At 34.4% G+C, this 20,933-nt stretch overlaps 1 protein-coding gene across 2 annotated transcripts in view; it reads right to left on the bottom strand.

The window, feature by feature from the left end:
* The window catches only part of LOC150110719 (uncharacterized), a 487,651-nt gene that overhangs the window by 373,297 nt on the left and 93,421 nt on the right, over positions 1-20,933 (bottom strand). For both annotated transcript variants that reach the window (XM_090400398.1, XM_090400407.1), the window contains exons 6-7: positions 18,318-18,410; positions 3,219-3,290 (exon numbers count right to left, since the gene is read on the bottom strand). In XM_090400398.1, coding sequence (XP_090256524.1) covers positions 3,219-3,290; positions 18,318-18,410 — 165 coding nt within the window. The remainder of the gene's footprint in view (positions 1-3,218; positions 3,291-18,317; positions 18,411-20,933) is intronic.

The raw sequence follows: 20,933 nt of genomic DNA, 5'->3' as shown, positions 1-20,933 counted from the left end.
TATCTTCAGTTTTCATGTCACCTTTATCATCTCTGATTCCTTTTACAGTACATTTTCTTCCATTTCTGAGCTTTCTCAACAGCTTCCAGAATATTTTGCCACCTTTCTGATATTTATTTTCTATGTTCTTGCCAAAGTTTTCCCATGACTTTTGCTTAGCTAGTTTTACACAGTGTTTAGCTTTCTTACATTTTTCTCTGTATTCTCTAAGATCACAATCTGACTTACTTGCCAGGAACATTTGATGTGGTTTCTTTCTTTCCTTCACTGCCTCCTTAACTTCCTGAGTCTACCATGGAGTTCTGATTTTTCTATCCTTACAGATAACCTCACCACACACCTGGCTGAATAAATCAACGTTTTCTTCAGGATTTGCCACTGAATCTCCAAGGTTTGGTTCTTGTTTACAAGTTCTTTTATTTTTTTCTTCAATGATGTTTGTGTATTTGAGTCTACAGTTCATCTCTGAAAGCTACTCAACCTTCATTTGTTTTAAAACTTTCTTACACACTCTTCTTTTCGAAATTCAATTTTATTTTGCTAAAAACTAAATAATGATTACTTCCTACTTCAAATCCTCTGTATGCTCATGTGTCCTGAAATAATGGGACTAGTTCTTATTTCTTGCATCTTCTCTCCATTTGAATTTGTGCACATTTTTATGTTGTAAGCTTTCTATGTTGTTAGTAATAACCAGTGGTGAGCTATAAGGGGCTCACGCGAGCCCTTTGTTCTTGTTTACTTTTTCAAAAAAAAAAAAATATATATATATATATATATATATATTAAGCGACAAACTGATACGGTAAACCTAACAAAAATTAGCCTATTCGGGGTATAGACTATTTGGAATTATTGTTTCGACTCCTCTATAACGAATGCGCCCAAGTTTGAAAATAAAATAAGTGCATGCGCTATGTTTAGATAATATTTATTTATTATTTATAGATTGTTTGTCATAAAAACTTCTATCCCAAACAAAACAAATTTATTTTGTTTATAAAAAATGCGGACTCTTTCATATGTGTGATTATAAAAGATTTAATTCTTATTATATTTTGATAGTTAAATAATTTATTCTTATGTAAGATAAATTAACACAGATGATTGTGGCAAATATTTGCTGTTTAGATCATGAAATATTTGTTTTAAAATGATAGCCTTTACAGGTTCATTGTCCCTCATACCTTTTGATTGGCATTTGTACATAAACTGTATTAATAAAAGTTTTTGTGTGAAATACCGCTTTTTTTTTTTTGCTCAACGATGTGAGCCCTTTGTTAAAATTTCCATAGCTCGCCACAGGTAATAACTAATCATTTACTGAAGAGAAATCCAGCAGGATTTACCATTATTATTAGTTTTGCACTTTTCTTCAATTTTTGCCAAAACATTTCTCTATGTTTGGTAATCATTTCCTACTCTGCCGTTTAGACCTCCAACAAGGACCAACTCCTTCATTTTCAGTAAGCCAGATGCCTTCTCTAAATGCCTAATTCCTCCATTTCTTCCTTTGTAGAATCTTCTGTGGGACCATAAATGTAAATAAGTATCATTGACCAGTTCCCCATTCTAATATTTGTTCTCATCATTCTACTTGATATTGCCTTTTTTTTATTTATTTTGCCTGGGGGTGCTTAAGGGTCAAAGTGGTATAAATTGGATGGAGACTAGCGTGCAACCTTTCATGCATAACCCCAGTTGGCTCATCGAATTCCTTAGAATGCAGAGAACCGACTGGGACTTTTGACCTAATGTCCAATCCTCATCTTCTCGTGGTGCACCCTGTTGGGTATCTAGCTGAATACTGAATGAACGAGGATGCACTGGCAATTTGGGATTTAGTGAACCAAACTGAGTTCTTATTGGATTAAACCTCGATGTAAAATGCTGGCAATACATATAGAATTTTATTTGTATTGCCATCATTTACATTGTGGTTTAAGCCAATTAGAATACAATTTAGTCAACTAAATCCCAAACCAGCCCATCATTGTTAACAGTAAATTGCATAACTTTTTGCTTTTTTTCATGATAAAACAAATGTGTTTATTTATTATTTCATTAAGTATCACCTCAGTGTGGTATTATATAGTTCAAACAGTATTTTTAAGAACATAACCTTTCATTCATAATGCTGAGCTGCTGGGAATTTAGTATTTGATTTACAATGCTCAATAAACAATGCTTTTTTTCAAGAACCAATTAGATCATAAAAGCAGATCATATATGGCAGTGCAGTTGCTTCTGTTGATGATGATTTATGGTTTTAATGGTGCAAGAACAGTAAAGGTCATACTGCAGCATATCAAAGGTTATAGCAGTACACAAGGTAAGTATCACAGTATCACAAAGTCCATGCCCACAGTGGGATTTGGACCTGTGACCTGTTGGTTAGGGAACAAGCACACTAATCACTCTGCTAACCAAGCCAGCATAGTTGCTGAGAGAAAGCCAATATATAATATATATATGTGTGTGTGTGTGTATACACACACACACACACACACACAAAGCTTGACCAATATGCTCACCCACTCATCTGTAGCACTTTAGCAAATAGATTTTGTCAGCTGAAAGTAGCTGCTGAGTGGATAAAATAGACCTTGTCCAGTCTTTTTTTTTTCTATTTTTATTAAATAAAAATTATTTTTCTAAACAAAATCTTTTTATCAAACTCAGAAGAATATGTATAATACAAAAGACCATTTTATTAACAAAAAATTAATGTAACAAATTGTTCAAAAAAAATTAATGTTTTTGCTGTCCTTCCTAATCTTATTATTTATTGGCTTCTGCTTCTTGGAATGGTTCTCACAGACTGGAAATGGGTTCCAAACAACAATACAACACCATTAATCACTTTATGGAACTCCTATTGATTTACTGAAACATATCACAAAAAAACTGGAAGGGGAGGAAGGTTTGGATGAGTACATCATTATTTTTCATGGCAAGTAGGGTTTTGCATAATTTGTCAAGTTCTCTCTCTCTCTCTCTCTCTCTCTCTCTCTGTGTGTGTGTGTGTGTGTGTGTGAGAGAGAGAGAGAGAGAGAGAGTGTCTATGCACATGTGGTGTGTGTAATCTTAATAATTATTGTAAAATTCTTCTGCAAAACTTGTAAAGTTTTTTTTTTCTTTCTTTTTTCTACAGAAACAAATCAAATTGACACTGTAAATAAATATTTATATAAATTTCTTGAAATATACAAACATACCATTGCTTGGTACTAGATCAACTGCATGCCTATAAAATGTCTCGGCTTGAAGCGATTGCCCTCGGTATCTAGCTAAACATAAAAATAAATAAAAGCCTATTAAAACTTTTCTCCATATCACTGGAAATCCTTTTGTTTATAGTTACATGGTGATCAGCATTCATTTTTAAACATTATGGAAACAACTACTGTGTTATAGTAAAACTTCAGTCTGATGTAAACCATTTCACCCATTTGGACCTTCATATCAAAGTCATCATCTGAAGTATACAGATGATGATGAAGGTGATATCATCATTATCATCATTATTATCATATCTCAGCAAAGATGATATATTAGTCAGTTTTGACATTTCTGTCCTTTTCACAAATGTCCCAATCAGTGACACAATTCTTCTCCCACAAAACAAATTTCCACCCAAAATTAGCTCTTTTTGCCTACATACTATGTTCTGGATCATTTCGTGTGGCAAAATAATTTTTACCTGTATAAAAAAGTATGGTCATGGGTTCACCACTATCCCTCACATCCAACTGCCAACTTATATGGAAGCTTTGGAGCAACGTGCCCTAGATTTCTTTACTTTAAAACCTACAATTTGGCTTAGATGTGTTGATGGTGTTTTCATTATCTGGCCACACAGCCACCAAACTTTAAACACCTTCCTCAGCCAAATCAACAAACAACATGAGCACATACAATTTACTATCGATCAAGTTCTCTTCAGGTCTATCCTTCACTGTCTACCACAAGCTTACTCATACCAGCCAATATATACATGCTAAATCTTATCACTACCCTTCACAAAAACTTGGCATCATTAACAATCTTCAAATCAGAACTATAACAATTTGCTCTAATGAGCAAGCTCTTACACAAGAATTACAAATTATTAGCAACATATTTATAAACAATGGCTATAGAAAAATACCATCAATAAAAATCTTCATAAAATGTAACCAAATACAAATAATAGATTAGAATAAAACCATAAGTATCCCATACATTAAAGGGTTATCAGATAAAATAAATAGAATTCAGTCTTAATGCTACTTTTAAACTGCCTATAAAATTAAAAACATATTCAACTCCTCCTCTCCTTGGCCTGCCCTGGGGAATATCAAACCCATTTGTGCACCTTTAACTTACCTTATATTGGTGAAAGTGAATGCGTAATTTCAATCCATAAAAATGAACACAAACAACACATTAAATTTAACAATTTTGGTAAAGTAAGTCTCTTGAATCACACACTTAACACTCTACACCAAACTGATTGGAAAGGTACCTATTCTTTACATCATACAAAAACCTTGTATGAACATAAATTCAAGGAAGCCTGTGTAATTTTTATCCATCCTAATCTAAATAATAATGGTGGCATAAAAATTCCAAGAATTTGGATGGCACACATTCAATCCACATATGTTCTTTCAATTTCTCCAGCAAACGTTTACTTTAGGAGACTCTAAACAATAATTTCAGCAATTATTAGCCACCATCTATATTGTTTTTGTTCTAATTTATGTGTACATAATTATGGGAGGCATGCTGCTCTGTAGCTTAATATATTTCTTAATGATATGTGACCAAACAGATAACAGGACTCTAGCTTTGATGTAGTAAGTTTTTTTTCCACCAGAGGTCAGGGAAGCAATGTTAACAGTTGACCAAATCAGTCTGACTTGAGCATACTGTGCAGATTGTAATGCAGCTTGCTTCTTTGTATATATGTGTATACTTCAGACGATGACCTTGATATGATATGAAGTCAAAAGGTGAAGTGATTATTTTTGTTAATATTGAACAAATTCAACTATAACATTAGTTGTTTCCATAATTTTTAAAAATGAATATGACTGAAAGCATTCCCTTGTTAACAATTATGTATTTCCTTTATAGCCATTTTAATAAAAGAATAATGAAACCTTTTAGAATTAGAAATAATGAAATATTTTAAAGACATATTTAATTAATTAGGAATAATTAATTCGAAACTGCAGAAGAATTAAACAAATATGAAAGGGATCCTGAACAGTCATATCATGAGTAATACAGACAGCAGATTCAAGGTAGTTTGGTCAGAGGTAAAGTTTAGCAGGAGAAAATACAGAGCTGGTGCTGTTATTATGGGTCCTCTGAAGGCTATAAATTTTGTGGATAATATAAGCTTTCTAGATATAAGTACTTAAGGATGATTTAAATTATGGGATTCTGGAGGGGGATAAGAAATCATGCAAGATGGGGGGAAGGAGATTCATCATGGGCACAATCAGAAATTTTTATATGTTATTTGCATTTCTCTTTTCATACTGCAATTACAAGTCCTTTTTTCACCTAAATAAGGCAAGGAATAAGTGCACTGGATATGAACCCTTAGACAGGCCAAAGAAGAAAGAATCATCATCATCATCATCATCAAATTCCTGCCATGTACCCTCAAGGGGTGTACAGGATATGATAGTACTACATGAAAAAAATACATCATTATTAATTTCCTATCTACAATTTTCCTCCAAATCAGTCTGTTACTTGTCAAGACTCCAACCTTATCAGTTCTTATATTTCTATCGTCTAAGGCACTTTGTACCGTATCAATCCACCTATATCTTGGTCTTCCTCTGGGTCATTTTGCTGCCAACCTGGCAGAGAACACTTGTTTTGCTAATCTTTCCTCACCCATTCTGTTTAAGTGACCATACCACCTGAGATTAGCTCTGCTAATGCATTCCTGGATTCTGACAATGTCAAGTTCTTTCCTAATATCCTCGTTTTTAATATGATATTGCCATTGATGCCATCTGTTCACGCCTATAATTTTTCTCAGGACTCTCATATCTGTGGTCTCTAGTCTTTGGTCAAGTGTTTTACTTCTGACCCAGCTCTCAGATCCATAAGTTAAAACTGGTTTGAACTGTCTTGTATACAGCTAATTTAGTGTTCCGACTAATTTCTCTCTTATTCCATATGAATTTATTCAATTGACTTCCCACCATACCAGCTTTGCTGATTCTGTTGTCTATTTCTATATTTAATTTACCATCTTCAGTAAAAATTGTGCCTAAATGAAATGTTTTACTTGTTCCACAGGTTCTCCATTCACAATACAGTTGACATTTTCAATGATTCTGCCTATTTTCATTGTCTTTGTCTTTTTATTGCTGACCTTCATACTATATCTATTACAACAGCTATTCAATTTAGTCAGAGAATCTTGCAGACTTGTAGCGGATTTATTTAGAAGCATAACATCATCCGCATAAAGCAAAGAGCTGACATTAACATCTCCAATTTTGATATCAGGTTTAATACCACATTCCTTCATAATGTGATCCACATAGATAATAAATAACAGAGGGGATAATGTACATCCTTGTCTCACACCAGATTTAACATTAAACCATCTTCCTGTATTTCCTTCAATTCTAACTGCTGACTTACAACATAAATAAAAACTAAGTATTGCTTGATATAATGCCCCATTGACACCATATAACTGCAGCATATTGAATAGCTTCTCTTTTGGCACCTTGTCATATGCCTTTTCCAGATCGACAAAACTTAAATACAGATCTTTGTTATATTCCCATGCTTTCTCGACTATTTGTCGTAAAGTGAAGATCTGATCCTGACAGCCTCTATTTGGCCTGAATCCAGCTTGTTCTTCACCAAGCTTTTCTTCCACAATTCTTCTCAACCGTTTCTCAAGTATACTTGCATAGATCTTACCAGGAACACTCAGTAGGGAAATACCTCTGTAATTCTCACATGCAGTTTTATTTCCCTTTTTATATATGGGTACTATGAGAGCTCTACTCCAATCATCGGGAATTCGTCCCTCTGTCCAGGCTTTCTGAACTATGCAGTAGTATAAGAGTGGTATAAGAGTAGTATAGGTGGTATAAGAGTCTTACAGCCACTGTAAGACTCTTATACCACCATACTTCAGCAATGCTGGTCGAATATCATCTACTACTGCTGCCTTTCCACATTTCAAGCCTTTGATTGCTTTTTCTACTTTAAGTATGGATATGTATTCATGACTGCATGCCTGGTCAGTGTTTTTTACCACTGTGCTGTCATCACTGCTTGTTTCATTTAGCAGTTTTTCAAAGTAATTACTCCATACTTCAAGGATATCTTTTTCTCCTGTTTTCATGTCACCTTTATCATCTCTAATTCCTTTTACAGCACTCTTTCCTCCATTCTTAAGCTTCTTCAACAACCTCCAGAATATTTTGCCACCTTCTTGATATTTATTTTCTATATTCTTGCCAAAGTCCTCCCATGACTTTTGTTTAGCTAGTTTTACACAGTGTTTAGCATTCTTGCATTTGTCTCTATATTCTCTAAGAGCACAAGCTGACTTATTTGACAGGAACTTTTGGTATGCTTTCTTCTTTTCCTTCACTGCCTCTTTAATTTCCTGTGTCCACCAGGGAGTTCTGATTTTTTTATCCTTACAGACAACCTCACCACATGCCTCTCTGGCAGAATCAATCAATGTTTTCTTCAGAGTTTGCCACTGAATCTCCAAGGTTTGATTCCTGTTCTCAAACTCTTTCATTTTTTCTTCAATAATATTTGTGTATTTTAGTCTACAGTTCACAACTGAGAGCTGCTCAACTTTTATTCGCTTTAAAACTTTCTTACATGTTATTCTTTTCAATGTGAAATTCAATTTTATCCTGCTCAAGACTAAATAGTGATCACTTCCAATTTCAAATCCTCCGTACACTCTGGTGTCCTGCACCAGGGAGAAAACATCACTATCAACAATAACATAGTCAATGAGACTTTTCTTATTCCTAGCCTCTTCTCTCCATGTAAATTTGTGCACATTTTTATGTTGGAACATGGTGGCAGTAATAACCAGTCCATGTCCTGAGCAGAAATCCAACAGATATTTGCCATTATTATTAGCTTTGCTCTTTTCTCCAAATTTTCCCAAAATATTTTTGTATGTCTCACAATCATTTCCTACTCTGCTATTTAGATCCCCAACAAGGACCAACTTTTCATTTTTTTTTTTTGTGTCAGTTGCTTTTTCTAAAGCCTCAAAAAATTCCTCCACTTCTACCTTAGTAGAACCGTCTGTTGGACCATAGGCACAAATAAGTCTCATTGTCCAGTTCCCCATTCTCATATTTGCCCACATTACTCTACTTGAGATTGAATGCCATTCAAGAAGATTAGCCTCCTATTTTGTGTTGAATACTATGGCTACTCCTTCTTTTCCTTGATTGTCATTGCCTGAACATAACACTTTGTATTTATTGCTCAGAACGATCTCACCAGTTTTGGTCTTTTTTGTTTCAGTCACCCCTATTATGTCGATCTGGTACTTATCTAATTCCTCAGCTAGCTCCATTTCTTTGCCATTCAGGCTTCTTACGTTGATAGTACCGATCTTTAACTCTGGTGATGTTGAGTTGGGGTTTGTTTTCAGATTTGTTCCAGTAGCTGACTTTTCGCTGTTCGCCCCAGTTCCCTGGCGAAAACAACGGGGGGCCTTGTTTAACCGGGCGACGCTCCAGCCGGCATGAAATTTTGTCATGTTGTACCATCATTCTATATTTTGGTTTAACCAATAAGAATACAATTTGGTCGGCTAAATCCAAGAAGAAAGAATGCTTGGAGAAATTCAGTAAGCTCTTTAAATCTGTGAGGTGTTTAAAAACATTCCACAGAATTAAAGAGCTTACTGAGCTACATCTTAACAACACCTAGAGCTATGATTAAGGTTAACTCAGTAAGCTCTAAGGCTCTTAAGCTCTTAACAAATAATAAAATTATGTAACAATCTTCTTCTTTTTATGAATGGAACAGTAATGACCTTACAGCAATTTTTTAAGTATATTCTTGTTGAGAATTTTCTCGATTCTTTTTGATGCCATAACATTTTTTTATAAATGTTTCGCATATAATTTTATAATTTATTCTACAACACTTGCTCATCTGAACAAATTGTTATTTCTGTATTTTTAATTGTGCTTCTGACACCTATTCTGCACTGTGGAGGTATTAGGAATCTATGTGTATTGAGCACTACCTGAAGCTTTACAGTAGACAGTGGCAGCCAGCCAGATGGAAGATGTGTGACAAATCTATCAAAATATGGAAGTGCATTCTGGTTTTCGACTTCAGTGGTGAATTCCATATGTCTGTGATGCTTGTTTAGATGGTGTTTAACATCTGAGCAAACTTAGGAGCCAAATAATTGATATATGAGTAAAATTTTAGTTTTAATGTAATAGGGTGTAGAATATGTTGCTCAAAATATTCCATATAAAAGTTGGCTATGGGAAAATAGTTATGAGCAAGGTTAGTAGATTTAAATCATATTTAATTCTACTAGCCACAAAAAATTTTACTTCATGCCAGACTTACTTTTCACTCAGTCACATGATCTGCCCTTTGACACGTGATCTAACAATTACCTTCTTGCAAAGGTAACTGTCAGATCATGTATTGTATTTTTTTTAAATAATAGTATTAGCAAGCATTTTTTTCATTATGTAACATTTTCAAGTATTTAATTACACTAAGCTGAATACACTTTGTGAGCAATAAAAATAAGCTGCACTACAGTATTTAATTTCACTGTGCCAATTTTAATTTTTGTGTTGGGACTTTTGTTCCTTCCACTCTATGCATGTAGTAGAGCATTCATGGAGTGGAAAGAACACTATAATACTGCTATAAGAGAAAGAGGATTTTTGGAACTCGACAGCCGATATTTATAAAGCATTTCATATGTTTTATGATAATGATGACAGAACAACTGTTGAAGGAAGAAGAAGAAGATAAAACAAATTGAGTTTTTAATGACTGCTCATTTTTTCAATAGTCTTTCATGTTAAAAAAATAATAATAAAGATTGGAACCTTAATAGAGATAAAAGGAGAGAAGAAAGCGATGATTTGTTTACATTCTGACTTTCAGAGAAAATCAGCAATTAAAATTGCAAGTGTTTTTGTGATTCTTTAAAAAAAATGTTGTAATGTTTGAATTAAGGATTTCAGATCCAGTTGATTTATTTCCAACTCTCTGGAAATAAAACTCCTTTAATAAATTTGTTGACAGCCACAACTTGATGGTGAATGAGATGATGTTTTAAAATGAAATAAAAACATGGATAAATTATGCAAAGAAAATAATACATTTTGAGCATGTTTAGAACGAGGCTGAAAATTCACTCGTTACTTGTCTCTGATAACTTGCCTGCGGCAAGTGGATTTCTGAAGTCCTGGTTATATCCTTTTTTTTTTTTTTCCCTGTGAGTAAAAGTTATTTTACCACATAAGTAAACCAAATGTGTATAAGCAAAGAGAGCCTGTGAAATTTGTCCTGTAACAGGAGTTGTCAGTGATTGAAACATTTGTGAAAAGGAAAGACAAACCTGACTATTAAATCATCAATGGAGAGGGAATGAATGTTAAAGATACCAAGTTATGGAATGAGTTAATCAGTTAGTTTGCTTACTCTCTCTCTCTCTCTCTTTTAAAAGATAATACTTAGTTTTTATTTAAAACAATGTAACGATCTGTGATCATTACATCGTTTAATGGCTTAAATTCTACTCTTAAGGTAATCCATTTAATTATTTTAATTATAAGAATAACATCTTCTTAGCCTATAGATCATAAAGAAATCAAAAAAATTCTCAATAATAATACACCTAAAAAAATTACTAAGGCTATAGCTATTCCTTCTGTAAAAAGAATATTTAAAAAAAAAATAAGCAGATCATTATATAAATACAACCTTAAGAGCAAATTTAAGTTTATTAAAGTAAGTTTCAGGGCTTCCAATGTAACAAAAACATGAAGAACATCAAGACTACATGATATTTTTGGAATCTGACAAGTCTGGTCTTGCTTCTCATGCTTTGGACACTAAACACAGAATTCTTTGGAACAAGACAAACTTCACTTTGGCAAGTTCGAATTCGATTGTCTTTTCCTTCAAACGTGAAACACTAAGAAATCATTCAAGCCTGAACCAATCAAACTGTATGGCAATATCCGAGTTATGAAGTGATCACTATTAATTGTTCATAAGTTTTTTTTTTTAATTAATAATATTTTTTTTATCATATATGCAACTTACTACAATTGTTCCTTTGAACTCGAATAGTGTAATATCACACTTCAGCTGTGACCAAGACACAAGCTAATATATGTATGATTTATGGCTCATTATTTTGATTCATCTTTTAAATGTAGTTAACAGTCAATCTCCCTGATGATGTCCATATACCACTGGATGGAATATACTGAAGTTTTTGAATAAGTTCTATATAATTTTTGTTGCATGTGTAAGCCATGAAGCTTATTTTAATACGTCTAGTTCATATGTTAAAGCTATTAATTAATAAATTTGGGTGTTGTTAAGGGGACATTTAAAAACAGCAAACAAAATAGAGCTTGTTGAACTTCTCCAAGCATACTATATCCTTTGGCCTACACAAGGGTTCAAAAATCTAGTGCACTTATTCCTTGCCTCACAGAGGTGAAAAAGGACATATAATTCCAGCATGAAAAGAGATATATAAATGGCATATCAAAATTGCACTACTTGTGAGAAATTTCTGATTGCATTCATGATCTTTCATCTTTCATGCTTTCTCCTCACCTTCCAGAACCCTGTAGTCGAAATCACCCTTAGGTAGTTATATCCATAAAGTTATGTTATCCATGCAATTTACAGTCTTCAGATGACCTTCACCCATAGCAGTACCAGCTCTGTATTTTGTCCTATTAGCCTTTACCTACCACCAAACTACCTTGGGCCCGCTGCTTGTATTACTCATGACTATTCAGGATCCCTAGCTTTGTGTAGGCCAAAGGAGAAAGGATGCTTGGAAGTTCGCTAAGTTCTTGAATTAAGCCCTAAGATTAAAATAAAGCAAAATTATTAACACGGTTAAAGACACTTCACAATGCACCTGATGTGCAGACATGCTGTTATAAAGCTCCTGTGAGATTAGCGATTTTTGTTGATTTATTAAATGCTTTCTTAGGTTAATTGATGTATCTTTAGTATATTATTGTAGTTTTTAGTGTATTACTATGTTTAGTAACACAACTGTAGAAATATTGTTAGTTTTTCTTAAGAATGGCACCAAAAAGTCACCACAACAGGGCAGTGTCTAAAGTATAAGTAGTTACTACTGAGAAGTACCTTTGTCTGGATGAGCAGAAACATTGCAGTGATGACAATATAACCAAGGATAATCTGACATTGAAAATATCCCATTCAAAGAAATTATTAGAAAATCGACAAAAGTATTGAAAAAATGTAGCAAAAACATTAATGACACTTAAGATAATTAAGATAAAAAATATGATCAGAACAAGAAGGGCAAAGAAAGCACTGAACTTGGTAATAATAATAGCAATAACAATAAGGTAAGTCAATTAAAATACAAACAGAAAGAAGCAATATGATATGGGGATTCAATCATGAAATTTACACTTGCAATAAAGTCACTGCTTCTAGCTTCCCAGGGGAAAAAATTAAAAATATGACAAACATGATAGAAAAACAGAAAAGGAAAGAAAAGTAAAACAGATGGTAGTTCTTGTTGGAATTAATGATTTACACAGTGACAAATATAGTGTGAGAGAGGATATTAGAAAGGTGTGTATGAAGAAATGGATGCAGATTTTTAGAGGCATGGAGTGCGTTTAATGGCAGAAAAGACCTGTATAAGAGGGATGGTCTGCACTTGAATGGATATAGCATCAGAAGACTAGAAAATTACTTACTAGGATGAGCCTAATGCAGGCAGGGAAATTAGATCATCATGGGAGGAAAAGCGAGAATGTATGTGAAAGCTCAGCTATGGTATGCAAACATGATAAAGATATGAATGGCATTGAATATTGGCAAAAAGGGTTGAAATGTATGCTTTGGGGTCAGACATTTTGAGTGTGTCTCTGGAGGTAAACGAGAAAGTTGTACAACAAGCCAAGTAGACTGCATATCTAAGTATAAGAAAAGGCCAGGTGGTAATTTGTTATGCCAATACACAAATGATAGGAGCATCAGGAACAAAGGGGTTGAGTTTGTTGCTTTATTGAATATGTCATAACCTAAGATTATTGGCATTAGTGAAACCTGGCTATCAGAATCAGGTGTAACTGGGATCAAGTGTAAAGAAAATACTAATTTTAGGAATGACAGAAGAGATAGGAGAGGGGGAGGGTACTACTAATGATATCACATGATTTTGTCCCATTAAGGTAGAAATGTATGAAAGCAATAATGGTATTCTTGACAAAATTGTATTCTTATTAGCTTAGACCACAATGTAAAATGATGGTATAACATGATAGAATTTCATGCCAGCTGGACACTACCTGGTTAAACAAGGTGCCCGTTGTTTTTGTCAGGGAACCAGGACAAACAGCGAAAAGTGCTACTGGAATAAATCCCAGAACACATCCCAACTCAACATCAACACACTTCAAGATTGGTACTATCAAGACAAGCATCATTATGGAAAAGAAGTGGAACTAGCAGAAGAACTGAATAATAAGAGATGGACATAATAGGCATGACTGAAACAAATAAGACTAAAACAGGCAAGATTTCTCTAAGCGACAAATGCAAAATGTTATATTCAGACAATAACAATCAGGAAAAATAGGGAAGAGCTATAGTATTCGACAATAATTATGAAGATAATATTCTTGAATGATAGGCAATATCAAGTAGTTATATGGGCAAATATCAGAATGGGGAATTGGATAATGAGACTTATTTGTGCTTATGGTCGCATAGAAGGTTCTACTACCAAGGAAGAAATGGAGGAATTTTTTGAGGCATTTAGAGAAGGCAGCTGGCTCACTGAAAATGGAAGAGTTGGTCCTTGTTGGAGATCTAAACAGCAGAGTAGGAAATGATTACCAAACATAAAGAAATGTTTTGGCAAAAATTGAAGAAAAGTGCAAAACTAATAATAATGGTAAATCCTGCTGGATTTCTGTTCAGGACATGGATTAGTTATTACCAACACCAAGTTACAACATAAAAATGTGCACAAATTCAAATGGAAAGAAGATGCAAGAAATAAGAAAAGTCTCATTGACTATGTTATAGTTGATAGCGATGTTTTCCCACAAGTTCAGGACACATGAGCATAGAGAAGATTTGAGGTAGAAAGTGATCATTATTTAGTTTTAAGCAAAATAAAATTGAATTTCGAAAAGAAGAGTGTGCAAAAAGTTTTAAAACAAATAAAGGTCGAGTAGCTTTCAGAGATGAACTGTAGACTCAAATATACAAACACCATTGAAGAAAAAAATAAAAGAATGTATAAACAAGAACCAAACCTTGGAGATTCAGTGGCAAATCTTGAAGAAAACCCTGATTTATTCAGCAAGAGAGGCATGTGATGAGGTTATTTGTAAGGATAGAAAAACCAGAACTCCATGGTAGACTCAGGAAAGAAAGAAACCACATCAAACGTTCCTGGCGAGTAAGTCAGATTGTGATCTTAAAGAATGCAGAGAAAAATGTAAGAAAGTGAAGCACTGTGTAAAACTAGCAAAACAAAAGTCATGGGAAAACTTTGGCAAGAACATAGAAAATAAATATCAAAAAGGTAGCAAAATATTCTGGAAGCTATTGAGAAAGCTTAGAAATGGAGGAAAATGTACTGTAAAAGGAATCAGAGATGATAAAGGTGACATGAAAACTGAAGATAAAGACATTTTAGATGTCTGGAGTAATTACTTTGAAAGATTGCTAAATGACACTACCATCAAGCAGTGTCAGCATGATGGTAGAAAACACCCAACAGACATGCAGTCAGTAATCTATATCCATAATTGAAGTAGAAAATGTCATCAAAAACCTGAAATGTGGACAGGCAGCTGAAGTAGATGAAAGTCAGCCAGAAATGCTCAAATATGGAGATATAAAAGTCTTACATTAGCTGCATTTCGTATTCAGAATACTTTGTCAGAAGGTCGAATTCCAGATGACCAGAGAAGAGCTCTCATAGTACCCATTTATATAAAGGAAAATAAAACTGAATATATAGGTATTCTGCAGAGAAATACCTATATTTTATATAGGTATTTCTCTGCAGAGTGTTCCTGGTAAGATTTCTACAAATATACTTGAGAAATGGTTAAGAAAAATTGTGGGAGGGAAGCTAGGTGAAGAACAAGCTGGATTCTGGCCAAATTGAGGTTGTCAGGATCAGATTGAGTTTAAGACAAATAGTTGAGAAATCTTGGGAATATAACAAGGATATTCAACACAAAATACACGGCTAATCTTCTTGAATGGCAGGCAGTCTCAAGTAGAGTAATGTGGGCAAATATGAGAATGGGGAACTGGACAATGAGACTTATTTGTGCCTATGGTCCCACAGATGGTTCTACTAAGGTAGAAGTGGAGGAATTTTTTGAAGCTTTAGAAGAAGCAACTGACACAATGAAAAAGGAAAAGTTGGTCCTTGTTGGGGATCTAAATAGCAGAGTAGGAAATGATTGTCAGACATACAAAAACATTTTGGGAAAATTTGGAGAAAAGAGAAAAGCTAATAATAATGGCAAATACCTGTTGGATTTCTGCTCAGGACATGGACTGGTTATTACTAACACCATGTTCCAACATAAAAATGTGCATATGGAGAGAAGAGGCAAGGAATAAGAAAAGTCTCATCGACTATGTTATTGTTGATAGCGATGTTTTCTCCCTGGTGCAGGACACCAGAGTGTACAGAGGATTTGAAATTGAAAGTGATCACTATTTAGTCTTCAGTAGGATAAAAATGAATTTCATATTGCAAAGAATAACATGTAAGAAAGTTTTAAAGCGAATAAAAGTTGAGCAGTTCTCAGTCATATTGAAAAGAATAACATGTAAGAAAGTTTTAAAGTGAATAAAAGTTGAGCAGCTCTCAGATGTGAACTGTAGACTAAAATACACAAAGATTATTGAAGACAAATTAAAGAGTTTGAGAACAGGAACCAAACCTTGGAGATTCAGTGGCAAGCCTTGAAGAAAACCCTGATTGATTCAGCTAGAGAGGCATGTGGTGAAGTTGTCTGCAAGAATAGAAAAATTAGAACTCCATGGTGGACACAGGAAGTTAAACAGGCAGTGAAGGAAAAGAAGAAAGCATATCAAAAGTTCCTCGCAAATAAGTCCGCCTGTGCTCTTAGAGAATACAGAGACAAATGTAAGAAAGCTAAACACAGTGTAAAACTAGCTAAACAAAAGTCATGGGAGGAATTTGGCAAGAACATAGAAAATAAATATCAAGAAGGTGGCAAAATATTCTGGAGGTTGTTGAAGAAGCTTAGGAATGGAGGAAAGGGTGCTGTAAAAGGAGCTGATAGAGGTGATATGAAAACTGAAGAAAAAGATATTCTTGAAATATGGAGTAATTACTTTGAAAAACTCCTAAATGAAACAAGCAGTGAGGACAGCACAGTGGTAAAAAAACACTGACCAGGCATGCAGTCAGAAATACATATCCATACTTGAAGTAGAAAAAGCCATCAAAGGTTTGAAATGTGGAAAGGTAGCAGGAGTAGATGATATTCGTACCAGAAATGCCAAAGTATGGTGGTATAAAAGTCTTACAGTGGCTGCACTGCATAGTTCAGAATGTCTGGACAGAGGGACTAATTCCCGATGATTGGAGTAGAGCTCTCGTAGTACCCATATATAAAAAGTGAAATAAAACTGAATGTGAGAATTACAGAGGTATTTCCCTACTGAGTGTTCCTGGTAAGATATATGCAAGTATACTTGAGAAACGGTTGAGAAGAATTGTGGAAAAAAAGCTTGGTGAAGAACAAGCTGGATTCAGGTCAAATAGAGGCTGTCAGGATCAGATCTTCACTTTACGACAAATAGTGGAGAAATCATGGGAATATAACAAAGATCTGTATTTAAGTTTTGTCGATTTGGAAAAGGCATATGACAAGGTGCCAAGAGAGAAGCTATTCAATACGCTGCAGTTATATGGTGTCAATGGGGCATTATATCAAGCAATACTTAGTCTTTATTTGAGTTGTAAGTCAGCAGTTAGAATTGAAGGAAGTACAGGAAGATGGTTTAATGTTAAATCTGGTGTCAGACAAGGAGATGTACATTATCTCCTCTGTCATTCATTATCTATATGGATCACATTATGAAGGAAAGTGGTATTAAACATGATATCAAAATTGGAGATGTTAATGTCAGCTCTTTGCTTTATGTGGACGATGTTATACTTCTAAATAAATCCGCTACTAGTCTGCAAGATTCACTGACTAAATTGAATAACTGTTGTAATAATAGATATGGTATGAAGATCAGCAATAAAAAGACAAAGACAATGAAAATAGGCAGAATCATTGTGTTGTGAATGGAGAATCTGTGGAACAAGTAAAACATTTCAGCTATTTAGGCACGATTTTTAGTGAAGATGGTAAATTAAATATAGAAATAGACAACAGAATCAACAAAGCTGGTATGGTAGGAAGTCAATTGAATAAATTCATATGGAATAAGAGAGAAATTAGTCGGAACACTAAATCAACTGTATACACGAGAGTGTTCAAACCAGTTTCAACTTATGGATCTGAGAGCTGGGTCAGAAGTAAAACACTTGACCAAAGACTAGAGACCGCAGATATGAGAGTCCTGAGAAAGATTAGAGGCTTGAACAGATGGCATCAATGGCAATATCATATTAAAAACGAGGATATTAGGAAAGAACTTGATATTCAGGAATGTGTTAGAAGGTCACTATTATTTCAGTCTTCATGTCAAGTGATAGTTATTATTATTAAATTAAATAATAATAAGATAATTAAATTAAAACTACCTGGGAATTTTGCTTCCCTCTTATATATTAAGTTTCATCAACATCTTTTCATTGATTCATTCATAGTCGTTTCATGCTGACAGATTAATGAAGCTACTGTAGCGGTAGTTTTCTGTTTCAAAACCACCTTAAAAATTTGTGAAATTAAGATTTCTTTCAATTTAATTTATCTAACTTTTCTGAAAGTGCTTATATATTTTTATTAACTTATAGCTAACCACTTTTATTGTTTAAAAAGAAATAATTAAAACATTACCTATATCACCAAGATGGACAAGACAATACTGGCATATGTACAGCAATGAGGATTTACGAGGACGATGTATTGATGAATACTTGCTTATCCACTCTGAAAATAAAACAATAACTATTAAAAAGTAAAAAAAAAAATATTTTTTTTTACACTTTAAGTTATCTAATTTTTTGATTTTTACTGTTTTATTCATAGGTCACATGTGTGAGAGAGTGGTTTCAGTGTGGTGTATTAGTCTAAAGGAAAGGAATTAAGCACTTGAGCACTTCTTATCTTTCTCATAATTTCTTTCTTTTTTTCCTATCATGGAAAATGGTAGAATGACTGGGAACAAAAAGGCAAAGCAAGGAAGGAATATATCTGGAAGTCATACTGCAAATAAACGAGGATGGGAGTATAAGTGATTTCCTGACTTCTAAAGGATCAAAAAATTGAAATAAACTGCCACAGTGGACGTTACACTAATAGTTAGAATATATCCAGGGATAGATTTAATGTTCTAATATGGAAGTTAAAGTCGTCTGCTGCAATAAATCTGGTTGCAAATGGATCTTTTTAGTCAATATTTGGAATTGTAATTATTACTGTTTCCTCATATTAAATAGTAAAAATGAACTATTAACATTCCAGACTCTGGGAGTAGAGATTGTCTATATGATCATCAGAAGGGAATGATAACAAGAGTTTAGCAAAATACCTATTTGAAGCAGAAATGGCAATAAAAGAAGACTAAGATGCAGTTGCAACTATCTTAGAAGACTATAACGGGGGTTATTTTATTTGATAATGACAGAGCAATTTGGAAGAAACTGTTAACAGTAAATTCATGATTTTTAACTAAACTAGTTTATCAAAGTGCCTTGTACATTTTTGAAGGCGCATTGGATAAATAAATCATCCAATAGCTAACAAGTACTTTTCAAATTACCATACCTTGTCATATACCATAATAACAACCAATGTTATGGTTATTTGCTGACGTATACTGGTAAAACTCAGTTACGTGAAAGGATCAATTTTTTAATATCTTCCATTTTGAATGGAAGATATTAAAAATGATGTGTCATTTTTAATATCTTCCATTCATAGAGTAAGTGAATGAGTAATGAACAGATGTACAACACCAGGAGAAATGAAAAACTATATATAACATACAGCTAAGGCTGGTTAAATCACAAGCAGTTGACCAAACAACTGCTTGGAATTTTGAATTTTCTTGAGCACAAATGTCTTTCTTTTTTCGACTCCCCCACCCCCCAATAAAATCAATTTGTCTTTAGATGCTTAAAATGCATCTATTGGCTTAAGATTATATTTCATGTTTTTTATTATATTATATTACACACACACACACACACACACACACACACACACACACACACACACACACACACACACACACACACACACACACACACACACACACAGTCTTGCCATCAATACTGTTACAACATCTGCACACACACCCACACTACCCACAGAATTGTGTGAGCCTAGTTCCATTAGTGGCACTGTGCACAGCCAACATTTGCGTGTTTATCAGTAGAGAGAGAGAGAGATGTCTAGCTGATATGGATTAATACAGCAGGGAGATTATGAGAATTGTGTAGCTGTAACAGCACTTCACAAGACTGGAATACAGGCACCTGTTATTTTCAAATGCTAAAAGTACTCAGGATCAGTAGGATCTTTGTGTATTGGACTATTAACCATTATAATGATACAGAAGATATATATGAGGCAAAAATTACAGGTTGACCATGCTGCATTAGGATGCAACAGCTTGTGAGGGCTGTGAAGGCACGCCTCCACCATAATCGTGTGAGAATGCAGAACATGATGTGAAAGATGAATACTTCACAGAGAATGATGTCACATGTACTAACTGACCAGTTGGTGAGAGCTAATTTTGTTCTACTGACCACTTCCTAACACCACAACTGCAGAGGGTGATAAAATCAAAAGGCACTTTTTCAACAGTATGCGAACAACAGACAGAGAGATATCCTTTTCACTGATGAGATTTTCATGAAGCCATTTCACCACCAAAATGATCAGGTATATACCACAGATGATCGCACAGCATGTGCCATAGCAACCCTGGATTCAGAGAGATCATCACCCCATGTCAGTGATGGTCTGGTGTGCGTGTGTGTGTATGTGTGTGTGTGGGGGGGGGGGGCATCATATCTTAGGTATCCTGCATTTCTGTAAGAAAGGGAGCAAAACCTCCACCAAAGTGTATCAAGATGCTGTGGTATGACCCCTGAACAACACTGTTTTGCAGTAGGCAGTGGACCTTCCAATAAGACAGAGCCACTACATACAACGTGAGGATTAAACAATAGTGATTGGAGGCGAATGTGCCCAACCATATATTCACCATCTGATTGGCTGTCTGGAAGTCCTGATCTGAATCTGTTGGACTTCATATTCTGGTTGAAGCTTGAGAGAGTAGCCTGCAAGAAACAACACCCCAGCATCACCAGCCTGAAGGTGATGCTGGGGTGTTGGAGCAACATTTCCTTTGGATGTTTTTCATGTCTACATCGATATGTGGTCTCACAGACTTCAGGCATGTGTGTGAACACAAAAGGAGGACATTTTGAACATTGAGCA

Source organism: Typopeltis vanoorti, chromosome 1 (assembly GCF_054136105.1).
Source record: "Typopeltis vanoorti isolate ZY-2024b chromosome 1, IOZ_Tvanoo_1.0, whole genome shotgun sequence".
In the NCBI taxonomy this organism is placed as follows: Eukaryota; Metazoa; Arthropoda; class Arachnida; order Uropygi; family Thelyphonidae; genus Typopeltis; species Typopeltis vanoorti.
The sequence above is the reverse complement of the archived record's forward strand: the minus strand, read 5'-3'. Positions and strand labels throughout refer to the sequence as shown.